Genomic DNA, 26,304 nt, shown 5'->3' with positions numbered 1-26,304 from the left:
GATTATTGTTCCCTTTGCTGTGGTGAACTAGACTGAATGAATAAAACCTTCATCTCCAGGTTTCATTTATTTAACGGTTCTACTGAGAATCGTGTTTTTCCCTCCATCGTTGTGCCAATTCAGGAAGTTTCTGGATGTCAACTAACTTGTAAGGGTCTCTACAAAACAAAACCCCACAATATATGGAAAATTTCTTCATTGACTTTAATGAGCTGTTATCTATTACGCATTGATTATGGCTGTTTAATAATTGTGGGACATTTCAACATCCATGTTGACAAACTCAAAGACAGAAACACAAAAAAGCTGTGATGTTCTTGATCATTTTGGTCTAATTTAGACAAATTTAGACTGTGTGGTGAACAAGCAACACACACCCAAACACACCCACACACACGCACACACACCCACACACACCCACACACACACCCACACACACACACACACACACACGACATGATTATCAGTAAGGGTGTGAATGTTTCCCATATCTCTGCTGCAGATTTTGCCCTTTTTGATGGTTTCTCTGTTATCCTTGAACTTTAGCAAAACAGCTACTACAAAACATTTGTTCACAGCAGAAACTTTTCATATCTCGTTATAGCGAAAAGGTTTCTTGTTGCCGATCAACGCTGGCCACACTCGAATATCTGGGATTATTCCAACTCCTGACTCGCCACTACGGGGCGTACAGCTTTCCTATTGCAACGTTGTAACCAATAGGAAAATTCGACTGTAATACCACTGTTCAACCCAAAGAGGGCAGCACTGAGCCAGCATTCAGCTTCTAAGCACCACAAATCTGGAACAAACTTCCAGAAAACTGCAAAACAGCCGAAACACTGAGATCCTTTACCTACAACGTTTAAAGTTGCTTTTGAAACATCATAAATTTAACATTGACCAACGTGTTTCATGTGAAATGGTGATTTTGATGTTGGTCAACGAAAAAATTTAATTACTGCATGATATTTTTATAACTTAAAATAAGATATGAAAGCTTATTTTTGGTCAATATTTCCTTAATATTGATGAATTAATACTTGATTCATTGACAGATTATTTCACTTATAACGAGACATTTCTCTCATAAGTGAAAAGATATGCCAATGGAACTAGTATTTTCATCAATATCAATGAAATATTTGCTTAAAATAAGCTTTGATATTTTGCTGAACGTTTCTTATGACTTAGTTTTGTCTCATTTTAAGTGTAAAATACTTTTACAATAAACTAGACCAGAAATACTTGGTAAGACTTTTTTTGTTTTTGCAGTGAGTTTATCAGAAAATAGAAGTTGATTTTTGGATTAGTTACACTATAAAAAGGCCACATTTACCTGGAAATATCAGAAAAAATTAGCAAATTGCCTGTAAGTATTATCTTTGAGTGTGAAAAACATTTAAAAAACAAACCGCTAATTGCTTTGAGCATAAATGCTAAAATGTTCCAGCTTGTCTGTAATTCTCCAGTCAGATATAAAATGCTCTGCAGGTTTTCTCCATTATCGCATCAGATTAAATCGTTTCAGACAAACTCCACCGCAGCCAGATTGACTAATCAGCTTGACTCTTTCATGATTTTCCGTTTGACCTCGTTCCTCGGCAGCGTTCATGAAAGACGGGATGGAAAACAAGCAGAGGAGCAAATAGCGACGTGGCTTCAGAGTGTTTTCAGAGCAGCAGCTGAGAGTCCATTAGCTGTTAGCGTGAAAAGGCTCCGTACGCCCACACACTCATTCACCAGACCCTCCGCTGCTACGCATCCACTCCCACCTGAAAACACACAATCTCCTCACACATCCAGTTCCTCTAACTGTGACCAACCGCCATGTTGGTTAACCAACCTGCAGAGTTTAAAATAAAGCCTCAGTTACGACCTGAAGCTGCTGCATCAGCTGCTGCATCAGCTGCTTCCAGAGCTTCTTCATCCGTTCTTAGCATCTTTTCAGCAATTTCTGGCTTCCAGAGAAGGAATCCTTCACACGAAATGGAGATTATTTCCAAATAATATATTTTTAATAATCTACAGTACTAATCTGAATTTATATGGACTATAAACCTTTTATTTGGAAGGGTGCAGTTTAGAATAGAATAGAATAGAATAGAATAGAATAGAATAGAATAGAATTACTTTATTCATCCCAGCAGGGAAATTATTTCGCAGTTACAGCAGCATAGAGACAAGACACACAACAACCACCACTGAGTAGCAATGTAGACAAGATAAAATAAAAATAAAATATGACATGCTGTTAATATAAAAAGCAACTTTAGAGCAGTCCTTGCAAAGATTCATAAATGCAGAAACAGTATGTATATGTAAATATATGTACAGCAAGTGTGCCACAGTGCAGTTGTGCAAAATTGGACTGATTTGTGCAGAACAATGATTTAGCTTTTATTGTACAGTGAGATGGCATGTGGCAGGAAGGATTTCCTTTGTAAAGTTACACAGTAAAAAATTAACAGAAATAATGTGGTTTATTTAGCCTATCATAGAGGAAAATATGTCATATTTTCACCATGTCATTTCTCCATTTATAAATGTCGAGTTCAAAACTAAATATTTAATTTGAAAGTTAAATATTTAGCTTATAAACTAAATACTCCATGTGTTATAGCTTATAGTTACTAACTATTAGTAATATTGAGTGTTAATTAACATATATACAATATAGATATCATGCTAGATTTTTGGGGAACCTTGGTGGTGCACTGGAGGCCCTTAGCAGCCGCTTAACTCGCATTGCCTTGGGCCGGCTCGGCTTTTATGGGATAATTGCTCCCAGTCGTTCGCCGATGTGTGAAGAACATTTATTGTTGTTATTCTGGAAACAGCGGCTCCTCAGCCTGTCCGGTTGAGATTTCCTCCCAGTAAACCTGATTAAAGCACCGACAGCTTGTGACGCCTGTCGGCTCGGATGTTTGGTCTTCATGGAAACGCGGCGCTTTACCGCACACACAGCCGCTTTACCGCACACACAGCCGCTTTACCGCACACACAGCCGCTTTACCGCACACACAGCCGCTTTACCGCACACACAGCCGCTTTAATTGTTTCTAAGGGCTGATTGTGGAGCGGCAGCCTGCAGACATCATGATCAGGGCGACGAGGAACGTCCGATGTTTTTTCCTTCGGTTTGGTGTAAATGCCATTAGAGCCTGTCATTCAATTTCAATTCAAAGGTGTGTGTGTGTGTGTGTGGGCGTGTGTGTGTGTGTGTGTAGGTGTGTGTGTGTGCGTGCGTGTGTGTGTGTGTGTGTATGCGCGCGCGCGTCTGCGTGATGCTGGGAAACTGAAAACATGAGATCAGAGATGAAGGAGGCTGCGGTGGAAAACCCTGGAGGAGAAAAAAGTCATCTATTCATTCAAAACACACACACACACACACACACACACTTCCTCTTTCTGAAGCCCGACAAGACAGACAGGGATGATTTCTGTCTGGTAAAAAGAACAGGAGTGTGGCTGCTCACTCAGGGGTTTAATGGGAGGGGAGGAGGAAGAGGATGAGGAAGAGGATGGGCACAAAGAGGGGAAAGAGGGACGAAGAGGAAATGATACATGAAGGGCAAGAAAAAGAAAACGGTAATGATGAAGTAAAGAGAAACAGACCGGAACGTATAATGACAAGACAAAAACAGACATTTAGGAAGCATTCACACCGTTAATCTGGTTTAATCTCCAGTCCGTTTGTTCAGAAAGTTCGGTTCGTTTTGGAGGTGAGAATGAGTAACTGAACCCAAACGGCGAACTCTGGTCTGCCTACAAACTTATGCTTCGTTTCTGTTGGAGTGAAATCTGGTGAACGGCAGCAGACCGGAGACCGCTTCTGTTTTCACACATGACAGCCCAGAAGATTCAATTCAATTAGGGACAAAACTGCAACATCTGTTCCACCTCCAGCTGCTGTGGTTCTTTCTCTGCTCTGAGTCAAACCAACCAAACCCTTTGAGCAACCTGTTCCCCTCCTCACCTGTGGGGGCGCTGCACCAAGAACACCTGAAAAATGACACAAAAACCTCTGAGAGACACTGAGCACAACTTCCTTCTTCACCAGATGTAAACAAACGGAGTGGCGTGAGATTGTAGCGGTTGGAGGATTTCTCTTTAGCGCTCGTTGAAAGACCACGAGCCATTTCTCTCGCTAGCGCTAGGCTAGTGCGTTTGTTTTAGTTTCATATTCTGGGTAAATGCATTCTGGGCATTTACCCAGAATGCCCCATGCTGTAGTCCACTTCCTGCGTTTGGAGCGGTCTCCAGTCCACTTGGCATTCACATTTGCTCTCAAACTGCAACAGAGTTCACTTCAACCGAACCGAGATCGAGGTTTGTAGACGGACCAGAGTTTGTTTTTTGGTCTGATTCGCTCCTCCACAAACCAACCCAACTTTCTAGACCAACAGACTGGAGTTGATTTGAGGTGGACCAAACAAAGCTGGAGTGAATGCGCCTAACGTCCAGGGCATTCTGGGAAAATGCAACCAAATCAAACGTGCTAGCCTAGCACTAGCAGTAGAAATGACTCGTGTTTTTTTTTTTATCTAAACAAAAGAGAAATCCTCCAACCATTAAAATCTGACGCCTCTCCAATTTTGTTTACATTTCGTGAAGAAGGAAGTTTCTCTCGTCGTCTTCTTTTCTGTGTCGTTTCCTTCAGTGGTTCCTGGTGTAGCGCCCCCACAGACGAGGAGGGGAAACGGCTTCTCAGTTAGTTTGGATGGTTTGAAACAGTGCAGTGGGAATCAAACCGCAGCAGCTGGAAAAGGAACAAATGCTTCAAATTCTGCCCCGAATTCAACCAGGTCCACCGGACACCTGATAGTCTGGTGTGGACTTGGATTTGGGACCAAAACTGCAACATTTACTGCACTTAAATCTGTCTTAGAATAAACGATTATTGTGACAAGAAGTGGAGGGACAGTAGAAGGAAATGAGGGGACAGATTAGACTAAAGGGACTCAAACATGACGAGAGTCTGAATTTAGTTGAAAATTAGAAATAAATGATGAAATAAATGATGGGAAAAGATAAGAAGACAAGTTTAATGGAAGCAAAGTAAAACAACAAAGAATCAGAATAATGGAAAAGAAGGTTTGAAAAATGATGAAAAGGAAGAACAAAAACAACGGAGTACAACAAATCCAGTCAACATAGAAAATGACTGCAGAACAAAGGAAAGAAAACATTAGTGCAGCTGGATTAAGATGATGAATGTAGTGAGGGGAAAAAATGAACGATTTATGAATAATTACATCATTGGACTGAATAAATCTCTGCCTGCATTTCTGAGCACAAATACAATCGTCTGTCATCTTTAGTGCATAAAAATGTGATTGAAGACGAAATAAAAAGGCAGAAAAACAGAGTGGAAACAGTGTGTCTTTGTTTAATTATAGATTTTAGAGGCAGAATTAATGGAAAACTCAGCTGGCTCCCCCGACGCCCGCCGCTCAGCCTCCCTCTCCTGATTAATTTGGGTAAAACCGGCTCCGCTCGCCCGTTAGGACGGCTCTTTGTTATTCAACCTCGACACGGAGCGCCAGAGGAGCCGCTTCGCTCCAACTGCAGCAGATTTTTCCCACCTCCGCCTTCAACTGGAGAATCACACTTTAAACGGTGAAGATGAGTTTATGAAAGGATGATGAATTCACCTTTTTATAAAATTGATGCCCTTTAAACTGTACTTATAGATCAAGCCGTGAAGGAAATAAATCACAGAAACTACGACCACTTCCTGTTGTTTTCAGATTAGAGCAGCTAACCGAGTCATTTCTCCCGCTAACGCGTTTGTTTTGGTTGTATTTACCCAGAATGCCCTGCGCTGTAGTCCACTTCCTGTATTTGGAGCGGACTCTGGTCCGTTTGGCGTTCACATGTGCATTCAAACAGCTTCTCTTGGAGAGCTTTGAAGAACACTTCAACCGAACCGAACCGAGACCGAGGCTGGTAGGAGGACCAGAGTTAGCTTTGTTGGTACGATTAGCATTCCTCCTCAAACAAACTGGACTGAACAGGTGGGAATAATCCCTTAAAATACAGACAGAAAACTCATGTAAGGGCACAAGAAAAAGAAAATGCTGAGTCTATGGTTGCCATGGTGATTCTCACCATTACTGGAAACGAGGGAGTCGTGACCAAATTCTGGAGTCGCATTTGAATGCCGATTAAATCGCAGCAATGCTACAAATCAGAGGTTTGAATGACCTTTTCAGCATGTTAGTAAGTTCAGCAGAAGCCTGGTAGCTTGGAGCTGAAACCTGCAGGACAAACCAGAGGTAGACTGGAATAACCCTGAGGCACACACAGGCACTTTTGATAAACATATGAATGTGATATCGTTATTATTACAGGAAGGCCATAAAAATAAATTCTTTAATAATGAAATTATGATGGCAGTTTGAGACAGGCGGTTTGTTAAAATGTTTGTTTTTGGATTGTTTTGCAGGTTCTCTGTTAAACGTGGAACATTACCGCCACCCTGTGGTCGGTGTGGGAACATGTCACTAACAGGCTACACTTTGACTTACCTGGTTTAAAATAAATGTTATCCATTTGTTTGCTTTCATCAAACAACTGAAAGCAAATTCAGCTTTAGGGGAGCTTTGGAGGAGAATAGCACTTATAACATTATAAATTAACACATTTTACTGTCTGAATGGATTCGGTGAGGAAGAGGAGGGTCGATATTGATTTCAGGCAAAATGAAGAAGACGGCTGTGTGCTTGTGCACAGCTTCAGGGTTTATGCATCTTTTATATTTGTTTGGGTCTTTGTGTACCTGGCGCTCCTGCGTGGTTTAGTTGGGAGTTGGGTTTCTCTTTGTCTTTTTGTTGTGCAGAAATGCCAACGAGTTTATAACACAAGATGTTAGAAAGTCATGAAAGGGGAAAAAATAAAATCAATGTCTGCAAAGCTGAAAGCATCAGCAGGGATATAAACCTTCACACAGCATCACTTTCAGCGCAATCCTGGAGAAGAACACAAACAACCTGATGGTGTCAACATGAGTAGAATTTAATGGATTCATCAGAAGAAGATTATCCACTTATCATTTGCTAAAATCCAGAATTATGACAGCAATATTTTTTTCTTTGAAGTCAGAAGTTTAGATCCACGCTGCCGCCTCCTTCGCTGCTGTCATAAAACAAACAAAGATATCAGCCGAGGTTGATAGGAAGAGAACTGTTGCTATAATTTCCAGGTCCGCCTACAAACCTCAGTATGGTTCGGCTGACTCTGGTTCAGTTCAAATTCATATGTGAATGCCAAGTGGACTCTTCTGAGGTTTTCATGTTGTGTCCTCCAGTGGTTCTTGGTGCAGCGCCCCCGCAGGCGAGGATTGGAACAGGTTTTTCAAAGGATTTGGATTGTTAGACACAGTGTGGCGTGAAAGTGAACTGCACCAGCTGAAAATGTGAAACATGTTGCAATTTTGGTCCCCAATCCGACCAAGTCCACCAGACTATCAGGTGTGAAAACATCCTAGTCTGGTAGACTTGGTTTCCAAACTAGTTGAGCAACCTGTTCTCCTCCTCCCCTGTGGGGGCGCTGCACCAAGAACCACTACAGGAAACGACACTGAGCGCAACTTCCTACTTCACCAAATCTAAACAAAACTGGAGTGCCGTCAGATTTTAATGGTTGTAGGATTTCTCTTTTGTCTTTGACTAAAAGACCATCAGCCATTTCTCTTGCTAGCGCTAGGCTAGCATGTTAGTTTTGGTTGTATTTACCCAGAATGCCTTTCGGAGCGGTCTGCTGTCCGCGCCACAGTTCACTTCAATCAAACCGAGACTGAGGTTTGTAGACGGACCACAGTTCAATTTCACATTCACACTTCCCCAAGTGAACTGGACTTTGTAGGCAAACGGACTGGAGTTCAGTTCTGCCTGTTACCAGTAGAGGGAGCTCTACTTTAAGGAGAAGCTTAATGTTTGGCTTGTGATCATTGAACCTTTGAGGAATTTCATATGTTAGTTATTATTTTTATGGCAGACATAGTTTTGTAAACATTTAAAAAACATTAGTGTTTTGTTATGAACCTCTTACAAAGGTTTTTGTTGACTATATATATATATACAGATATAAATGTATGTATGCTGTATATATTAATGCTGTATTTATTTATTTAGTAAAATTTATGACTGTTTGTGTCTTGTCTGTTTATGGAACTATGGATGCAAATTAGAATTGTGCTAAATCTGGTTTATTTGTGACAACATTGTACGTTCGTTAATGTCCAATTTAAGTAAAATCAATCAAACCATAGCGGGGCCCAACAAGGGCCAGAGGGTCAGGTTGGTTTGGATAGCTTATTTTTCCTTAACAAATAAAATCATAATGTGAAAAAAAAAAAAATTACTCTGGTTACCTTTGTTTATTATTCATTTGTACATTTAGAGTCTTTAATTTTGGCAGTTTCAGCGCTCCATACATTCGTTAGTAGAGAAAAAGGATAATAACTGATTTTGTAGTGATTATGAAGAAACACACTTTGTTGCACATTACCACCTATTTTATAGTATTTCTGCTCTTTAAAATTAGAAACGTGTTGAATTTGGCGTTTTGTTTTTCTCTCCCAGGAGCAGGTTTGTGTTTCTATCGTCAGTTTTCTGTGTGGCTGTTTCAGCCGATCACTCCTGCCGTTTTGTTCAGCGTGTTTGCAGAAAGCAAAGCTTCAAAAACCGCCGGGGATCCAGAGTTTTGTTTTTGTTGTTAATTTGCTCTGTGAATTTGTGGAAGACGTCTTTGGAGGTGTTTGTCAGCAGCTGTGTGGGAGTGAACAGGTTGTTTCAAGAATCACAGAGGAATTAATACCTTTTGTTTTATTGCTGTTTAGAATTGTAAATTTGCAGAGCCTGGGAAGGATTTTACATAAATTTAGAGCAGCACGCAGCTTCTCAATATCCCTGGATTAAAAGCTCTTAATGATGGCTTTCGAAGCATTGATTCGTGCAGCTAAAACAATTATTTTTCAAAGTTAAGCCAAAAGTAAACATCACTGATACTGAGGAAAAATGATAAAGTCCAAATCAGTTGTTTCTTGTATTAAACCAGCTGATAAAGCTGCAGGAAACCAGAGATGTTTTCACAGCTTTGCCTCTGGTTTTACATTTTAAATTAAAAAGACACTCAAGTATATGAAGATTTAATTTTTTTTTTTGGCAAATTGCGAAAATGATTTTTATGGCTGCAAAATAAAATGTAAAACATATGTTTTCTCTTCAAACATATTGAAAATGTACTCAGTTGTAGTCCCTTAAGACTTTTTGTACAATATTAGACATTAAAAGACGCAAATAAACAAATAATTAAATTATTTTTTAAATAAGAAAATAAGCACCTTATTGTCTAAAAAGAAGAATATAGCATTCCTCTAGTTGATCATTTGTAGTAAAAAAAAACTTCTAACATCAACATGTGATATTTATTGTGTAGTTTTGGTTTATTTATTGCTCTCAATGTGTTGCGTCTCCAGTTAGCAATTAGTTGATTACTAAATGAGTTGATTATTTTAATCATCGATTAATCCGATCAAAGTAGACAGATGTATGTTTAATCTGTTTGTCAGAGAATCCAGAAGAGTTTTGGGTGAAAAGTTTTTCCTTTCAGATTAATATATGTTACAGAACCGTGTAATGTTGCATCATTATGACGGACTTTAATGGTTAAATCATTATGAAGAAAATCTTTGTTGCTGTTGAAACAAAAAGTAATCTGAAGTCTTTTGTTTTTCCTGCTGAGGAAATGAGAGATTTCCTCTTGTCAGATGTAAGGAGACGTGTGAGCCACTGATTGATCCTCATAATGACACAACAGAGACTCGACTTCTTTTTCTGGGAAACCTCGGAGCAGCTCTGAGCGCCGGACCTGATTTGTGACGAAGGCTTCCTTCATGGGTCTTTAAATCACTCAAGAACAAATGCAGCGAGATTTCTGTCAGGCTTGTAATCTTTATTAAGTCGTGATGATGGTGAGAAGACGCCGCCGCTGCTCTCTCAGCAGACTTATTCCCTGCAGCGGTTGTAATTGTTCTCATAATAAGTGCTGGTGATAAGACCTGAGCGCTGGAAGCCGCCGGTGACGAGGATTTCATTACATGTTGCCATGGTGATAATGATAGTTATGACTGTTTGAAAGGCTGAAAACGTTGTTCGGGGTTTTATTAAGCTTCAGTCGCGACTAGACAGTCTATAAAAATAGAAATATCTCAAAATAAAACACCAAATATTATGATTTAAACTCGAGAGGAACTTTCTGTTACAACAAACTTTAATAATTGGATTAATAGAGTGGTTTTCTAGTTTGTATTTTTATATACAGTACGTATATACTGTATATTTATATATATAATTTTTCTTATTAAAGGATATAAAAAATCTTTCATTCATTTAATACTTTGCAGTTTATAGAACAGTGTCCTTGAGTTAACAGCAACTTATTCCTTTTTTCTTTATAATAAAGCTGATGAACTTTATTCTCACCTTCATTATTTTTGCTCAGTGACTCAAGTCACTTCTTTTAAAATGTTCAGATAAATTTAATCCTCCTGTTTGCATGAGACCAGAGAAAAGTTTGCTTTGTCAGGATTCCTCCACTCATGACTGACAGAGAAAGGAGAAAAAGATCAGGAATATAAAGTTAATGAAAATATGTCTTTTAAAATATGTTCTGTTCTACGGAAAAGGATTAGGGACACTTTAAAAGAGATCTGACTTTGTTCTCAGAAGATTAAAGTCAAAATTTTAAAAGAAGAAGAAGAAAAAAAGCCTGAATTCTGAAATTAAAGTCAGAATTGTGTGGAAAAAGTCATAAGTTTGAGAAAAATGTCAAATTCTGAAATTAAAGTGAAAATTTTGAAATTAAAGTTAGAATTAAAAAAAATCTGAATTTGGAAATTAAATCAACAATTTTGGGAAAAAGTCAGAAGTTCAAGAAAAAAGTCAGTCGTTTCAGGTTACAAGTCAAATTCTGAAATTAAATTGAGAATTTTGAGAAAAAAGTCAGAATTCTTTTTTTTTTCAGTGGCCCTAATCCTCTTCCGTACTGTACAAATGAAGAAAAATCCCATTTAAATGATCAGAAACCTTCGTTATGAATCTAATGAAAGCGTTTTTTTTTATTTCAGATGGACCCCATGTTCACAGTCCCAGCCCCCCCGGCTCCAGGCCACCCCGGGGCCCCCGGATCCTCCCTGCCCTCGGTCCCCTCGTTCTCTTCTCCGGCCCTGCCCACTTCCAACCCCAAGCCTCTAACGGTCCGGACGCGGTCCGTCGGCACCAACACGCAGGACGGAGGCGCTCCGGGCCCGGCGGACGGGGACCCGGCCTCCTTGGGGCCCTGTCAGCCCGGAACCAGCGTCAACCTGGAGGGAATCGTCTGGCACGAGACGGAAGAAGGTCAGGAATGTTCTGGAAACTTTACATCTATGGCTGGAAGCAACATGGACACGCGATTAACCGATTAATAATCATAAATAATGTCATGTTCAACAGATTCTATATTTCAAAGTATATTAATATTTTAACAACCAGCCCAAACCTTTTCATTCAGTCCTGCGTCTTCAAAAGCAGAAAGCAGAACCTGCCGAATCCGGCACCAAAGTCAATCAAACGATTCAGACTTTAGTAAAAGTCAATATTTGTGATTTTAATTTAAGGTCATTTGCAACAGAGATGTCTGGGAAACTTTACTAAACTTTACTAAGCAGAAACCCGCCCAATCTGGCAACACTGCCATAATGGAGGGAATCTCCATGGTAACCGCTGACTCAGCATTTTCCTTTTTTTAACCTTTCTGATCTGGATTCTTTGATTTTTCTATATTTTTGGTGATTTTCTCAGGAAATCAGAAAATATTCTGATTCCTCAATCAAAAAATAAAAAATATAATCAGTGACAGTTTTTTTTCTTTACCATTTTAAAAAACGGAATATTTAAACATTATTTTTGCTCTTTCAGAGACTCGCTTCATTAATGAATTAATGAATTGAAGAGTGTGTTTGTGGGGGTTTAAAATGCTCCAAGAAGAAAACATGATGCCTGTTTCTGTTCCAGGTTTTTCAGTTTATTTGCACTTTTAAAAAAACCTGGAAAAATAACCCAAATCTGTCTCAGTGTGGAGCGGGAATCCTCCAGAGAGGCCTTTCGGTTCAAATGGAGAAGAAAAGCAGAACCAGATCCAGTCCAACGGTGCAAAACGGTACCGTGGGACTGCTGGGCTGCGGATCAGATGGGCAGATGATTCACCGGCTGATCCGGGCGCCGGGCGCTTTGATTTCCCGTTAACGAGGACGCCGCGCCTCTCCACGGAGGCGTAATGAATAAATCTCCGCCTCGTCTCGCTCTGCCAGCCGCCGGGCCTCTGATGCTGGCTGCTGGTTTTAGTGGGGAGAAGCGTTTGAATCCCAGCCCAGCGTTAATTAACGCGGAAGAGGCAAAACAGAAACAGAAATAAAAAGGGACAGAGAGGAAGATATGTCTCCTGTCTTCAACCAGGGTCAAAAAGGCACTTAGATTAAGTTTTATGGAGTGAAAAAAGGCTCAAAATTTAGGTAGTTAACTCAGATTAAGCATCAATAATCAAGCTAATATTTCTTAAACAGAAAAATGACAACTGAAGTTCCTAAATGTGGATCAATCAGACAAATAGAAACGGTGAGAAGCAATCATTGGGTGAGAAATAAAAACTCTTTAATCATCCAAGTCATTTATTTAACTTTATTCATTAAAAACTGTTTTTTAGGGAAAAGTTTTAGATTATATTAGAGCTGCAGTATTTTATAAAATATATGTTCTAGGTATTTGTTGAAAACTGTCACCATGTCATGACAGAATATGAGACACAATATTTGTGAAAAAGTTGATGACTCTGCCTTCTATTGCTAACTTGAAACAACCAATCAGAGCCAGGGGGCGGGGCTTAATGTTGTTATTTACGCTCCGTCTCTGCCATGCTACAGTTAGCAGAGCCTGTTGTAAATGCTACGGCTAGTTAGCATAGCCTCTGATGACAGTAAGACAGCAAGCCGCTTCTTTTGGGTCTGCAGGGGGTCAATCTCTGCTTCTGAATGGATCTGATTGGACGCTAGAAAACACTATTGTAGTGTTCAAGTTGTGCTAAACCAAGTTAGCCAATCAGTGAAGTTACTCAAACCTAAAATAGCATCTCAGTGCTAACATGTAGCAGCAGCACAGATGCTAATGCTAATGTTAGTGTCCACATGTCTAAAGAAGTTTATAAAACACTGGAAAGCTGAATTTCTAACATTTCCCTCCAATCTAATGTTTGAATATCAGATTATAAACAATAAATATATTTACTGTTGAGCTAACATGTTTATTTATTCAACAATTTAGCAGCAAAAATGATTTTTGAACTGAAGATGTTGCTTACTGTATGTGGTTGACACATGATTATAATTTTAAAATGTGATGATTAATCACAGTTAAGTTGATCAAAAAAATTTATTCAAGTCTCACCACCAGTTTGAACAAATAAATACAATATATTGTATTTATATTTGTATTTATATATTGTGTTTATAAAAGATGGCAGGAAAGTTGGATCATTTAAAATAAAAAAACTGAAGGAAAAGTTTTTTTTTCATTCATGCTGTTGTTGGACGGAGGGACAGATTCTCTGCCTGCAGCTCCAGGATAATTGTTTGGTGGTGGAGGGATAGATACGACTGGGAGGGGGGATGCAGGTTGCATGTTAATTAAACTGAATACTAATTGGACAGACAGAAAGGAGATGAAGAGCTGCTCTTCTTCCTCCTCTCTGCAGGAGTTCAGACTGAGGATCTTTAATCAAACAGGAATTGGCTTCAACCTCAGACTGTCTGTCTGGATGCTGGAGACTCAGTCAGCTAGAATCTGATTTGACCTCCGAGAAATAAATGGAAAAATCATTAGCAAGGTAAATATTTAGCTTGAAGTAACAATTTTAACAACTTAGTTTATAAACTAAACAATTAGTTCTGAGTCCGATAAATATTTAGTTAACTCTGGGTTGGCTACAAAGCTAGTTAGCTCAGAGCTAGCTAAATATTAAGTATTTAGCTTGCTAATAAAATATTTGGTTAGGTAGCTAACTGTGTAGTTAACATGCTAAATATTTAGATTGAAGCAAAGCTTTTAATTCGAGGCGAAACTTAATTTACAAACAAAACTTTTAGCTCTGACCTAAATATTTAGTTAGCTCTGGGCTAGCTACATATATAGATAGCTCAGAGCTAGCTACATATATAGATAGCTCAGAGCTAGCTACATATTTGAATATTTCATTAGATTTCTTATGAAATATTTAGTTTAAAACTGTTGAAAAATGTTAAAGTTTTTTCTTGAAAATTTAAGAGATTAATCTCAAATGTTTTTTTCTCTTTTTGACTTTCGGAGCTCAGAAATTTCCTAAATATTGTTTTGTTATAAATGAACTCCTGCTGCACATCGTTCATAACTGAAGGGGTTCTAGAATCTTTACTTCCAAAATAATAAAGGCTGTAAAGAAATAAAAACAGGAAACAGACCATGAAGTGTTTAGAGTTGTGGATCTGCTCTTTAGACGCCCTGATGTTGACATCCAGTGTTTTGGTTTCTTCCCAGTAAGAGAGTAAAAATAGAAACTGTGTCACTTTCAGACCTGATGAAGCTTCAGCTTGTCAGAGTGACGAGGGAAACCTTCTCTGGCTTGAAAGATGCTAACACACAATTTATTTTTATTTTCTTTTTAGCTGTAGAAGACACTTTTCATAGAGTCATCAGGTGTTTCGTTCTGGGGAAGCCACATTTCTAACTGAGGAGCGTCTTCAGTGTGACAGACGGTTAAACTGCCACTTCACCGTCTCACTGCTGGAAGAGCTAATGAGCAGGAAATCGGATCTTCAGGGCAGTTCTGGTTGCTGTTGACCGAGAGACCAAATGATGAGGCTCACACTCCAGTTCGACATCGACTGAGATTTATGAATCAGAACCGAGAGAGAAAGAAGAACAGAGCGTGAGAGAGAAGTCATAAACATGAAGATAAACACAATTATGTCTTTGTAAACACAGAGAGAACACAGTGGGCGGGCGGGCGGTCGGACAGACGTCCGTTCGTCCATCTCCATGTTGAAACCTTCCAGGAACCAGAAATCTGAGCTACTCTTCACCATCATCCGGTTTAAATCCTCTCAGCTTCCTCTTCATCTTCTCTTCATCTCCATTTCATCTCCTCTTCCTCGCCTCTCAGCTCCGTTGGTTTGTTGTTTCTGTTTCCGGCCTTCTTCCTCTCATCATCGTCATTCTTCATCAGAAACAAGCGAGAGCTAAGAACAGAAATCCTGCAGGCCATAGAACGAGGATCTTGCCTCTCGATATTCGGTGGAATAATCTGTCTGAACACCTGCCTGACTGAATAACATCCATCACTGGATCCTGTGAAGCACCGCAGCGTATTTTTTATTTTTCTGTACTTCCTGGTACTTAGAGCTGTATTAATCTGATGTGGTGTCTGTTCCTGTCAGGATTGTTGGTTCGCTGTCCCACCGTTAGCGCTGGAAAAACATCAAAGTTGCATCTGGAATAATGTGCTATGATACATGAAGGGTTGCCTTAATTACAGAAGGAAACTGGAAGAGTCAGACAGCAAATGAACTTTAGTGAGTTTAATAGAATAATATGTAATGGACGCCGTCTGGACATTATTTTATAAGAAAGGAGAGACAAATGTTTGTTCTGCAGTTCCTATAAATAAATGAGGAATATTTCATTTTGCATTCACACTGATGTTTGGTTTCTCCCTCTGCAGAGAGACCTTCAATAGAACAGTCATGGACTGTAAGGCAGCTAATTTGGGATTAGTAATCTGGTTTTGGAACCAGAGGTTAAAGTATCTGGTCCAGGATCAGCCTTTTTAAAATTAATTTTAACATTGCAGCATTTCTAACCTGAAGGTTCTGGTTCTGTGTGGTCCGATTCAGGTGTGCTGGTGGTGAACGTTACCTGGAGGAAGAGAACCTACGTGGGAACTCTGCTGGACTGCACCAAACACGACTGGGCTCCTCCGAGGTAAACATTCACCCCGTCTTCTACTATGGAAACGACTAATTTGCATTTCCTCTTTTCGTTCTTTTTTGTGACATTTTAAAAGTTCACACAACAATTGGATGGAAACATGGCTGCTGATTACAATCAGTTAATGAATGCGTTTGATTAGCAGCACCTGGCTGCATCAGATGCAGATGTAAGCAGGAATGCTGTCCTGAAATGACAGACGGAAACCTGTTGTCTCTGTTTCTACACGTATGAAATCCTCCTGGTGGAGATAAACACAATGAAAGAGTTTAAACTGTGTCAGTTCAGCCTGATCCTGGGTGTTAAACCGAAGACCACTGCTCCAGTTCGCAGGACAGAAACTTGTTTTTTCTTTATTGCTGCAAAGATGATTAAAGGTGTAAGTTGTCTCAGAGGGTTTCAGCCGCTGTTCGGTGATGAGCTTTAATAAAAACACTCTCAGCTCTGCATCCAAAGCGTTTTATAAACTGAGTGCTGCTGAGTGGGAAACGTGACGGTGCCTCCCTCGCTCTCCTGAAACCTTTCAATTATTGCTGCTGTATGTAAGTGATAGTTGTCATGGCAATTACAGCTTAATCTCCAAAAGTGGAGACTAAATTGCTTTTTTCATTTTGACTCGTCTCTCGACGGAGACCGAATGCAGTTTCATAACGTAGTTCAATGGAATAAAGCTCCTTTTTTTCTTGTTGATTCATTTTCTGAATTAAGTGAAAAAGATTAACTATAATCAGACAAACTTCTGTAGAAAATGTGTTTCTGAATCACCGTCACTCTGTTAAATAAAGGCACGAAAGCAGGAAATATGGTTAAAATGTCAAATAAATAGCTGGAGGTTTTGGCACATATTTCAGCAGCAACTGTGCAAATAAAGCATTTACAAACATCACAGGAAACCTGAGATGTCTTCTTCTTAAAAAATCTAAACTGAATGTGCTCTGGATTATTTAACACCATCCAGTTCTGGGAAAAAGTGCAGCGAAGACTGCATTAAAGGGTCATTATGGATGCAGAGCCGCAGCATCAGCAGACAGATTCCTGATATAAATAACAGCACGTATTGGAGTGTGGAAAAGCAGCGTTAAGATGCGAAGCGCAGCAGCGAACAGCATCAAAAGACTTCAAGGTAAAAGGGGAACGCAGTGTGAATACGAAACGACTCAAAGACAGAGATAATGGTGAATTTTACAGATTCTTTCATGTTTATCAAATAAAAACAGGCTTTGTGCAGGAAAAAAACTATGTTTGTGCTTAACGTCAGGGTGAAGTGGTTCACTTTGAGTTGGAATCTGATTTCAGCTCATTCTTGGTTAAAATATGAAGTGCCCTCCATTTCCACCCCAAATGCTCATCATTTTAAAATGTTCAGCCAACGTTGTGTTTGGGTTTCCAGTTCAAACACAATATAAAACCCTCCCAACTCCAATAAATGTGTAAATTAAATGATGTCCATCGACTGCTTTTTAAGACTTTTCACTGTGTTTTTGCTGTCGTTCCTAATATTCTGACCAGAAGCAGATCGCACTGCAAAAAACTTGACTCTTTGAACATAACAAGACTTGTGTTTTTTGTGGCATTATTTAAATCACAATATTGTTCTGGGATTTCTGTTTTACAACACCACTACATAGTGACACTTGATTAACCAATGACTGGAGATTGATGATGTTCCGTTTGAGAGATTCTAGACATTTGGGGGTTCTTGTTGGTGGAGGAGGCGACCTTCTACACAATCATAGGGGAAATGCTGCACACATATACGAACCTTGTCATATACAAGGTTCGTATATGTGTGACAAGGTTCAGCTCAACTATGATGCTAAGCTGTGGTTCAATGTGCTTTAAAGGTTTCTACTAGTGAGGCCTGCGGTAGCCACTGGGGATGACTGTTGTGTTGGGTCTAAACTAATCAACCTATCTGCTTTCTTTCTGTCTCTCCAGGTTTTGTGAGTCTCCTTGCAGTGATCCAGAATTCCCCGGCAGCCGCGGACGAGGGAAAAGAATGAGAATGGCCATGTCTGAGCGGCCCTGCATAGAGCCGTCCCATGCCACTAAAGTCAGAGGTCTTCCACACCACCGGAGCCGAGGAGGCGGCGTAGCGGGATCCATCCACAGCAAAGGACGGAGGGGCAGCCTGAACCTCATCAACAGCAACGGCAGAGCACCTCCTTCCTTCTTCACGGTCGATGATGTTAAAGCCACCAACGTAACCTCCTCTATTCCTGCCGGGAAGCGAAAGAACAAACCACCAGCCGACTTGGACCTAAGTCTTGTTTCCTCGGACGACATTAAAAACGGGAATGGGAAGAGGATCCGAGCGAAATCCCGGAGCGCCCCTTCGACGCCTTTGGGCAAATCGGACCCATCTTTCATGGATCCAGGAGGAGGCTGCGCTTCCTCTCCTCCCCCGCCCATTCTCATCGACTGCCCGCATCCAAACTGCACTAAACGCTACAAGCACATCAATGGCCTGCGCTACCACCAGACACACGCACACCTGGAGGCGGAGGAGCAGAGGAAGCCTGAGCTGGGACACTCAAAGGACGGAGACGGTGAGGATCGACTATCAGACTGCGAGGACAACATCGGCAACTTGACGTATGAGCCCCCAGAGAACAGCACAAACATTCACAGCTCCTCCAAGAAACCCACTCCTCTCTACAAGGTGACTACGGTGGGGTCACCTAAGAACAGACGGTTACTCCTCAGTACGGACCACAGTCCATCCGCCAACTCCAAAACCAGAAGAACCTCACTCCTGAAAGACGGTCTGATTGATGACCTCAGCAATCTGCCTATCATTTCCAACATGACTGTGGTTTTAGAGAACTGCATGATCCCAGACAGAAGCACGTCTGTAGAGATGCCGAAACTGGAAGCAGAAGGACTGATTGATAAAAAGGGAGGAGCATCTGATAAAGGTAAGAAAGCCAATGGGAAGGTGGAAAAACTCTCCAAGTCCAGGACTAACCGTCCAATCGCTCCAGCTCCAGCTCCACCGAAGCTGATTGCCATACCCAACACGACATATCCGACCAGCACAGCTGATGTTGCCCCCCCACAACAGTCGTCCCCGGTGGCTGCCATTGGCCTCACTAGTAAAAATCTTTCCTTAAAACCCATTAAACCAAAGCTTAGCATCGTAGTGGAGCCAAACCTCGTCAAAGCCACAATGGTCACGTGCAAAGAGACCAGGAAAAAGGAAAAACGGAAGATAAAGGACAAACATAATAAAGAACCAGCAAACAGAACTCCCAATGGTGATAGTACTGTGATCAAAGTAGAAGACGTTGGAATTGGACTTAAAGGTGGCATTAAGGAAATATCCGGAAGTCTTCTGAAGGAGCACCTTAGCAAACAGGATGTAATGAACGGACTCTCAGAGAGCCAGGAGAGCAGGATGGCCAGCATCCGTGCAGAGGCTGATAAGGTCTACACTTTCACAGACAATGCCCCCAGTCCTTCTATCGGTGGTTCGTCGAGACTCGACTCAAGTCTAGCAGCAGACGGAGGCAGTAAGAACGACAGCCCTGCCTACTCCGATATCTCAGATGCCGGAGATGATGGAGGGTCTTCTGAGTGTCGCTCAGATGGACTCAGGTCCAAGTCCAGCTCCTCGTCTTCCTCCGAGGTGAGCTCCAATAGCAACTATGCTAACTCTAGTAAAACCCCTCCCACAGCTTTGAAGGAGCCCCAGTCCCCATACTACCATGGCTACGATCCCTACTACCTGCAAGGGTACATGCAGCCCGACAGGCAGAGCAGCGGGGCTGTTGCTTTCCATAAAATCTCTCCTCACGACAGCAAAGGGAAAGACAGGAAAGAGGACATTAAAGACGATGACAAAAATTCGTCCCACGAGTTCTCAGATCCTAAGAAAGGTGACGGGCCTCCTCAGTCTCAGCTCCAGCTGGCGATGAGTCAGACCCAGACGGCTCTGGCCCAGTCCCTGTACTATGGCCAGTACTCCAGAGGTCTGTACATGGACCAGAAACTTTTACTGGCTTCCAAATGCTGTGACCAGACCCTCACTGCCAAGCAAAGGGGACAAGGGTTGAGGGACACTGAGGATGTTAAACATATGGTTGGGGTTTCAGCCAGTGGGGTCTTGCTAGGTAAAGGCCCCGATGGTGCTAAAGGTTGCTGTGCCAAACCGGTTCTTTCCTATGTGGAGATGAGTGAAAGGGGAGAAAGGGGGCAGAGTCTGGGCGTAAAGGTGGTGCACAGTGGCATAGTGGACCAGCACCAGGTCTCAATGAAAGACTGTGATGACATCAAGTCACCCTCCTCTTCCTCCTCTTCTTCATCCCTCCACAATCCAAACAGTCAGACTGATCTGGACTCAAATGTTTCGTTTTCCAGTGTAAGTTTCTCCCTCTGTTTATAACCCGCCGCCGCCGCTGATGGTGTTGTTGGTGTGCTTTACTGACTGCTGTTGAGTGTCACAAAGAGATTAACCTCACATTGTGTACAATAGGTGCTAATATCAAGGACCATGTGACTTCTGTGCTGCTATAGCTCTACTCTGATATACTACTTCAGTTGTTTCCAATGCAAATGTCTTTTAACGTTTAGAGTGAGATTTATTGGAGGAAATGTGTTTTTTCCAACTTTAGCTGTAAAGGAACAAAAAGCTTGTGCAGTTTTGGTACCAGTGTCATCCCTTTAACCGAGCCGTGTTGAAGAGGTTGCTCGTTTTTCCTCCAAATTGCTCTAAACTCTTCACTTAATCATGTGTGAGACGCCACTCTCTGCCTCACATCTCACTGCTGAATGGCCGCCTGCTGTTGAAACGTCGTCATCCTTCATCAACATCTCATCCAGAGCCAATGATAGATGGTCTGTCTATGGCTCTGTTCACTCAACTACAGTGTTTCCTCTATAGTCATTCAGCAGCGGTGGGCCACCGTTGAGAGAAATTGTCAAATGAACAGATGAAAGTCATAAATTACCCTTCGCTTGTACTTTAAAAGCACTAAAGAGACAATTTGCTGATGCTTAAATAGAACGGTATCTAAGTTTAGCCCTCGCACCTGGCAATGTAAGCAAGACCGAGACGTGGACCGAAGTCGAGCTGACCCGAAAAATGGCTGCCACCCACCACTGTTAACAAAGAATTATAGGGGAAACACTGAACCAGCACCAACACTTGTCCCCATCAATCTAGTCCCCAGACGGCCCCGCCTGGGCGCACCGCCTCGCGCTCAGCAAATATTCAGAGCTTCAGAGTCAGCACGGGGAGAATGTCGAGGAGGGGGAAGCGGGCAGTGGGAAGGAGTGGGGCGCTACCGTGGAGCCTGCTGGGGCCAAGATGACCTCAGGTGGCGTAGATGCTAAAAAACCCAGAGCTCACGGGCTCCAGGACTTCCCGCCCGTCACTGACACGGAGGATTCAGACCGACAGGAGGGGCTGGAGGACCAGGACCAGGAACCCACTGGAGGGCTGTCAGAGGAGTCTCACAGTACCAGGGCAGCAGTGTCTCCTCCCATGAACCCCCAGCAGCCCTACATCCAGTACCAGCACACCTCCTACTCTCCCTACCTGGCGATGTGTGAGGGCAGCGGGGGCTCCTACAGGGGAGTGTCCCCAACGCTGGTCCACAACTACCCAGGTAACAGACAGACATCAGCTGCCTGCATATTTAGACTAAATATATATTCATAACCGCAGAAACGTAAAGTAACATCTCTTCCCTACGACATGAAGCCAAAGGAAAAATACCTGCATTTTATGTAATGGCCAGTAGAGGGCAACGATGAAAAATAATGCACAGCTTAAAGGGGCAATATTATGTGTTTCCAGGCATATTGTGCCATTTTATAGTCTGTAAAACTGACTTCCTTAATTAACACCTCGAAACTGGGGCTCTGTCTCTTTAAAATCTCCTGCTCTTTCTGAAGCTCTGCACAACATGGCTCCTCTATTAAAAATAATGGGGGGAAAAAACAGTTTTAATAATAATAGTAAAGATTTTGGCTAAATTAGAATTGATTTTAATCACAATTCAAACTGTTACACATCACTAATGTAGCGAGATTTATTTAACATTAGTATTGTTGACTTTAATCTTTTAAATTAATTTAAATAATCTTTGTACCAACCAAAATCAAAGTGTTTAGCATATTTTTCTGTAGGTTTTGTTTGGATGCTTTCAACACTACAGCAAATAGAAAATGCAGCACTGATCTGTTCTTTTGCCACAGTTCTGTGTGTCTAGGCCTGTTGCAATAAGCAGTAAATCAATTATTCACATAATAAATTAAAACAATATAAATAATTTCCGTTTGCATGATTTATTGTTTTTCTCTCTGTCTACCAAAAAGTCTTCAGTCTGGTGTTTTGGTCTCAACTAGTCATTTTTGTGAAGAACTTCACAATTTATTTTATTTGTTGTTACTTTTGTTTTGTTTATTTATTATTATTATTATTATTTATTATTTAATCCAGTTCCAGTGTTAAATGTTCATTAGAATTTAAAGTTTACTTGTATTGTTGCATCATTATGCCATTACCATTATGGTTTCAAAACAACAATATTATCATTTATTGCAATAACTTCTGGGACAATTTTCATCGTCCAGCTATTTGTTATTGTGACAGGAATATTTGCTCCTGCTTTGTGTTACGTTCTCCAGGTTTCCACTATCCTCTGTATGGAAAGACGGCAGGCAGGGAGGAGGCGGAGGTGACTCCGCCCGGCAGAGGAGAACCGGCCAGCAACAAGCTGATCGGTGACTCTTCGTCCTCCTCCTCCTCTTCCTCCGTGGAGCTGCTGCAGCAGCCCAGCCACCATTTCCATGGAAAATCCCCTGCTGTGAGAAAACGCTTGCTTCCTTCACGGCCACACTCACACTGCGCCGCTCCTCTGATGTTTGTTTTTCCTTCACATGTTGGATCTGATGGTTACTCTGACAGAAACCCCCCACAGCGAAGGATAAAAAGAAAGACAAACACGACAGGAAGCAGATGTTTTATCTGTTCTTGAAAAAGTTAATTCTAACTTCAAGTAATTAGGCTGACATTTACTGCATAAACACCAGGCATGATTAAACATATGCCTGGCACTAAGCATCTTTAATTTCAAACATAAACACTTCTTCCATGAAGAGCCTCTGTAAATATCCAGGGCAGCTGAAGTCCAGTAGAAAGTTCTCTAAACACGCTTAATATTAAGATTTCTGGATTAATTTCACTTTTTAAAAATTCTGTGGTTTTTATCAGAAATTATATAAATATATCCTTGGATTGACAATCTGACATGTTACATAAAGTAAAAATCACCAGGAATACAGAAGCAGTGATTGTAAGCTAACAGTGGTGGTCACTTTGGCTAATGCGCTAATAGCAAAGCTAACTGTTTGTTTTGTCATTATTGCTAACTTTGCTAGCTTCCCTAAATGAATTTTTCTGGGCAGATTCTAAATTACTTGGTTGTTTTGTAAACTTTCAGTTGAATTAATTTCTACATATGTGTTTGTAACGTTTGTTACCGACTGTTAGAAATTCTTCAAATAGTCAGACATTAGTATTAATGCTCTTATTTTGAAGTGTCTGTTTACGCAGAAATGCCGTTTCCTCTCTTCATCTTCTCCTCTGTGCAGACCTGCTCCTGGCTCTGATTGGTTGTTTCTGACAGAGCTGTGATCAAAACAGCTCCGTTTTTTCACAGATTATCTTCCTCCTTTCAAACTGTCACAAAATGGTGATAGCTTTAACAAATATGTCAAAAACATTTATTTTTAAATGTTACATATTGCAGCTTTAAATATTGTATATTTATAACTTAACATGATGATTCTTTACCAGCATGACTCAACGAATCGTTGTAGGTTTAGAACCGGTTCCGGTTCTGATTGTTGTTTGTGAGCTCAGAAACTTTAACGTTTGACCCAATGTGAGTCAGAAAACCCAGAACGAGTCGAGTGTTTGTCTGTTTTCTGCCCAGCCTGGTGAGAAGGGTTCGCCTGAGGAAGACAGAGACATCGAGCGGGAGAGGAACCACTTGTCGTTTGCTCGACACCTCCACACACACCATCACACACACCTGGGTATGAGCTACAACCTGATGTCCGGGCAATTTGATATCTACCAAGGTACAGAGCTGCCGCTTCTTCAGACCTGGTCACATGTTTTAAAGGCCGTAGATTAAATTCTAATTCAAAAAGATCTTTTATTAATCCACAAGTGAAATAAACACAGTTCTGCTTCTTTTTTTCTTTTTTTTTTACTAATTCCTAAAATAAAAAAGCATAAAAATGTAAATGTGAACAAACCCTGTTCAATGAAGAAGCTTCTTAGCTAAACTTGTCTTTTCATTTAAAAGTTGCTGTGTAATATTGTTATTGAATTCAGTTTTGTTTCATTACAGAAATTAAGACTCAGAACCTGTAAATGTTCTGCAGTGAAAACATCTAGTCTCTATCAGATGTTCGATTTGGAATCAAATTAATATCCTGATATCTATTGAGATCTGTGGCGATAACGATATATATCATGATCTGTTTTAGTTATAAAACTTACAACAGAAATTAAAAAAAATCACACACCAATTAAGTGGAATGTATGTGTATGTGTTAAAACATTTTTAGGTTGTTTTTGTGGTTGTTATTTGTATTTTAGCTGTTTCCCATTAGATTATAAATCTCAATGGTGAGAGTAACATGGAAACACAATTATTCTTGTCACAATAACAAATTTTACTGGGTGATAAATTATCCCAGAAGTTATTACAATGAACGATAAAACTGCTGTATTGAGACTATAATGATAACGGTATAATAATGCAAGAACACATTCATTCTCAAAGATCAATAAACTGTAAATTATAGTTTAACACTAGAACAAGAAGATGTTTTAAAATCCCAAATAAATAAACAAAACAACATAAATAATTAATAAGATGAATAATAAAGCTTTTGTAAACAAAATTTTCCTTTCAATAAAGGGCTAGTTGAGACCAAAGCATCGGACTGAAGATTTCATCGTCCAGTTTTTGGTAGAAAGAGAAAAACAATCATGAAAGTAGAAATGACTGAGCTCATTTTAATTTATCATGCGATGAACTGATTATTGTTTATTGTGACAGGACTGCTAAGTTTTATTTCAGGATGTTTCATGTTGAAGCATTTTGTGGTAGATGTTCAAACTCTGATTTTCTTGTTTTTTTCTGTTTTCTGTTTTGCAGGTCTGAGCTCCAGGTCGCTGGTGTCCAGCCAGCAGGTGTCGGGTCATTCCTCAGCAGGTCAGGCGGAAACTGAACCAGAAAAACGTCTCCGTTCAATACATGCCATGTTTACAAGGCTGTAAAACTGATGACACAGCACACATAACTACTCACCACTGTGTCAAAAAAAAAAACAAAAAGAAAGAAAACATTGCAGTGTCAAAACTAAAGAAAGCAAAATACACAGTTTTATATTTTCATGTTTAAACCATAAGATAAAACATGTGAATGGATTATTTTAAGATGTTCTGCTGGATGAAACTGCTCTGCTTTTCCAGAATAAATTAGCAGAAGTTTCATTATTTAAATGCAAACAGAGAGTAAATGATGTTGAGATCTGTCTTAATCAATCTAACTGTTAAACTTTCCTCTCTGGAGAAAATCACCTTCTGAGTAAATGATCCTCTGTCTGCAGTGTTTTCTGCTGCTTTGTTTGAAAGTGTAAAATAATGCAGTGAGAACCTGCCAGGCGTTTTCAGAGCACAATGTGACGATTATGTAATCCTGCAAAGACTGCAGTTACCTGGAAATGGTGGAGATAGAAGAGATTAGCTTCGTTTTCTCCACATCCTAACTCACCAGGTTGGATGCATTTGCTGCAAAGTTGCATCATCACATAAAAAAATCTTGTAAACAAAATATTTTCACTATATGCGTTGTATATTTTGTCAATATTTTAGATTAAAACGCGATTAATTGCAGACCCTACAATTATCTCCATTAATAAAAGCTCAACTGGCTTTTCTGAAGTATGTGTTTAAAATAACAGCCAAATATAATGTAATGTCTCTCTTTCATTACAAACTCTATTTCAATAATCTTGGTATTAAAATAAATCTAACACTTGGGAGACGCAATCAGAAGAGTAATTACCACAGCAGCTGCTGCAGTTCCAGAGAAAATGAGGAAGAAATGTACAATAATTTGGATGGTTTTGTCCTTCACCAGAATTTGTTTTTATTATACATTATTTAAGTGATTTAGAAACCATCTTTGTTTTTTCACCCAGTTATAATAAGTGT

The 26,304-nt window shown here is 40.4% G+C and overlaps 1 protein-coding gene across 3 annotated transcripts in view; it reads left to right on the top strand.

The window, feature by feature from the left end:
- Positions 1-26,304, top strand: part of znf608 (zinc finger protein 608) — a 39,012-nt gene that overhangs the window by 8,956 nt on the left and 3,752 nt on the right. Inside the window, exons 2-8 of one of the 3 annotated variants that reach the window (XM_032578694.1) lie at positions 11,135-11,405; positions 15,968-16,055; positions 18,000-20,421; positions 21,226-21,670; positions 22,695-22,873; positions 24,005-24,107; positions 25,244-25,300. In XM_032578694.1, the coding sequence (XP_032434585.1) occupies positions 11,135-11,405; positions 15,968-16,055; positions 18,000-20,421; positions 21,226-21,670; positions 22,695-22,873; positions 24,005-24,107; positions 25,244-25,300 (3,565 nt within the window). Of the gene's footprint in view, positions 1-11,134; positions 11,406-15,967; positions 16,056-17,999; positions 20,422-21,225; positions 21,671-22,694; positions 22,874-24,004; positions 24,153-25,243; positions 25,301-26,304 lie in introns of all 3 variants that reach the window. The other 2 variants (XM_032578693.1, XM_032578695.1) reach the window with 2 other exon arrangements.

The sequence above is a fragment of the Xiphophorus hellerii genome, chromosome 12 (assembly GCF_003331165.1).
Source record: "Xiphophorus hellerii strain 12219 chromosome 12, Xiphophorus_hellerii-4.1, whole genome shotgun sequence".
NCBI classification, from domain to species: Eukaryota; Metazoa; Chordata; class Actinopteri; order Cyprinodontiformes; family Poeciliidae; genus Xiphophorus; species Xiphophorus hellerii.
Note: the sequence above shows the minus strand (reverse complement) of the source record. Positions and strands in the feature narration are given on the sequence as shown.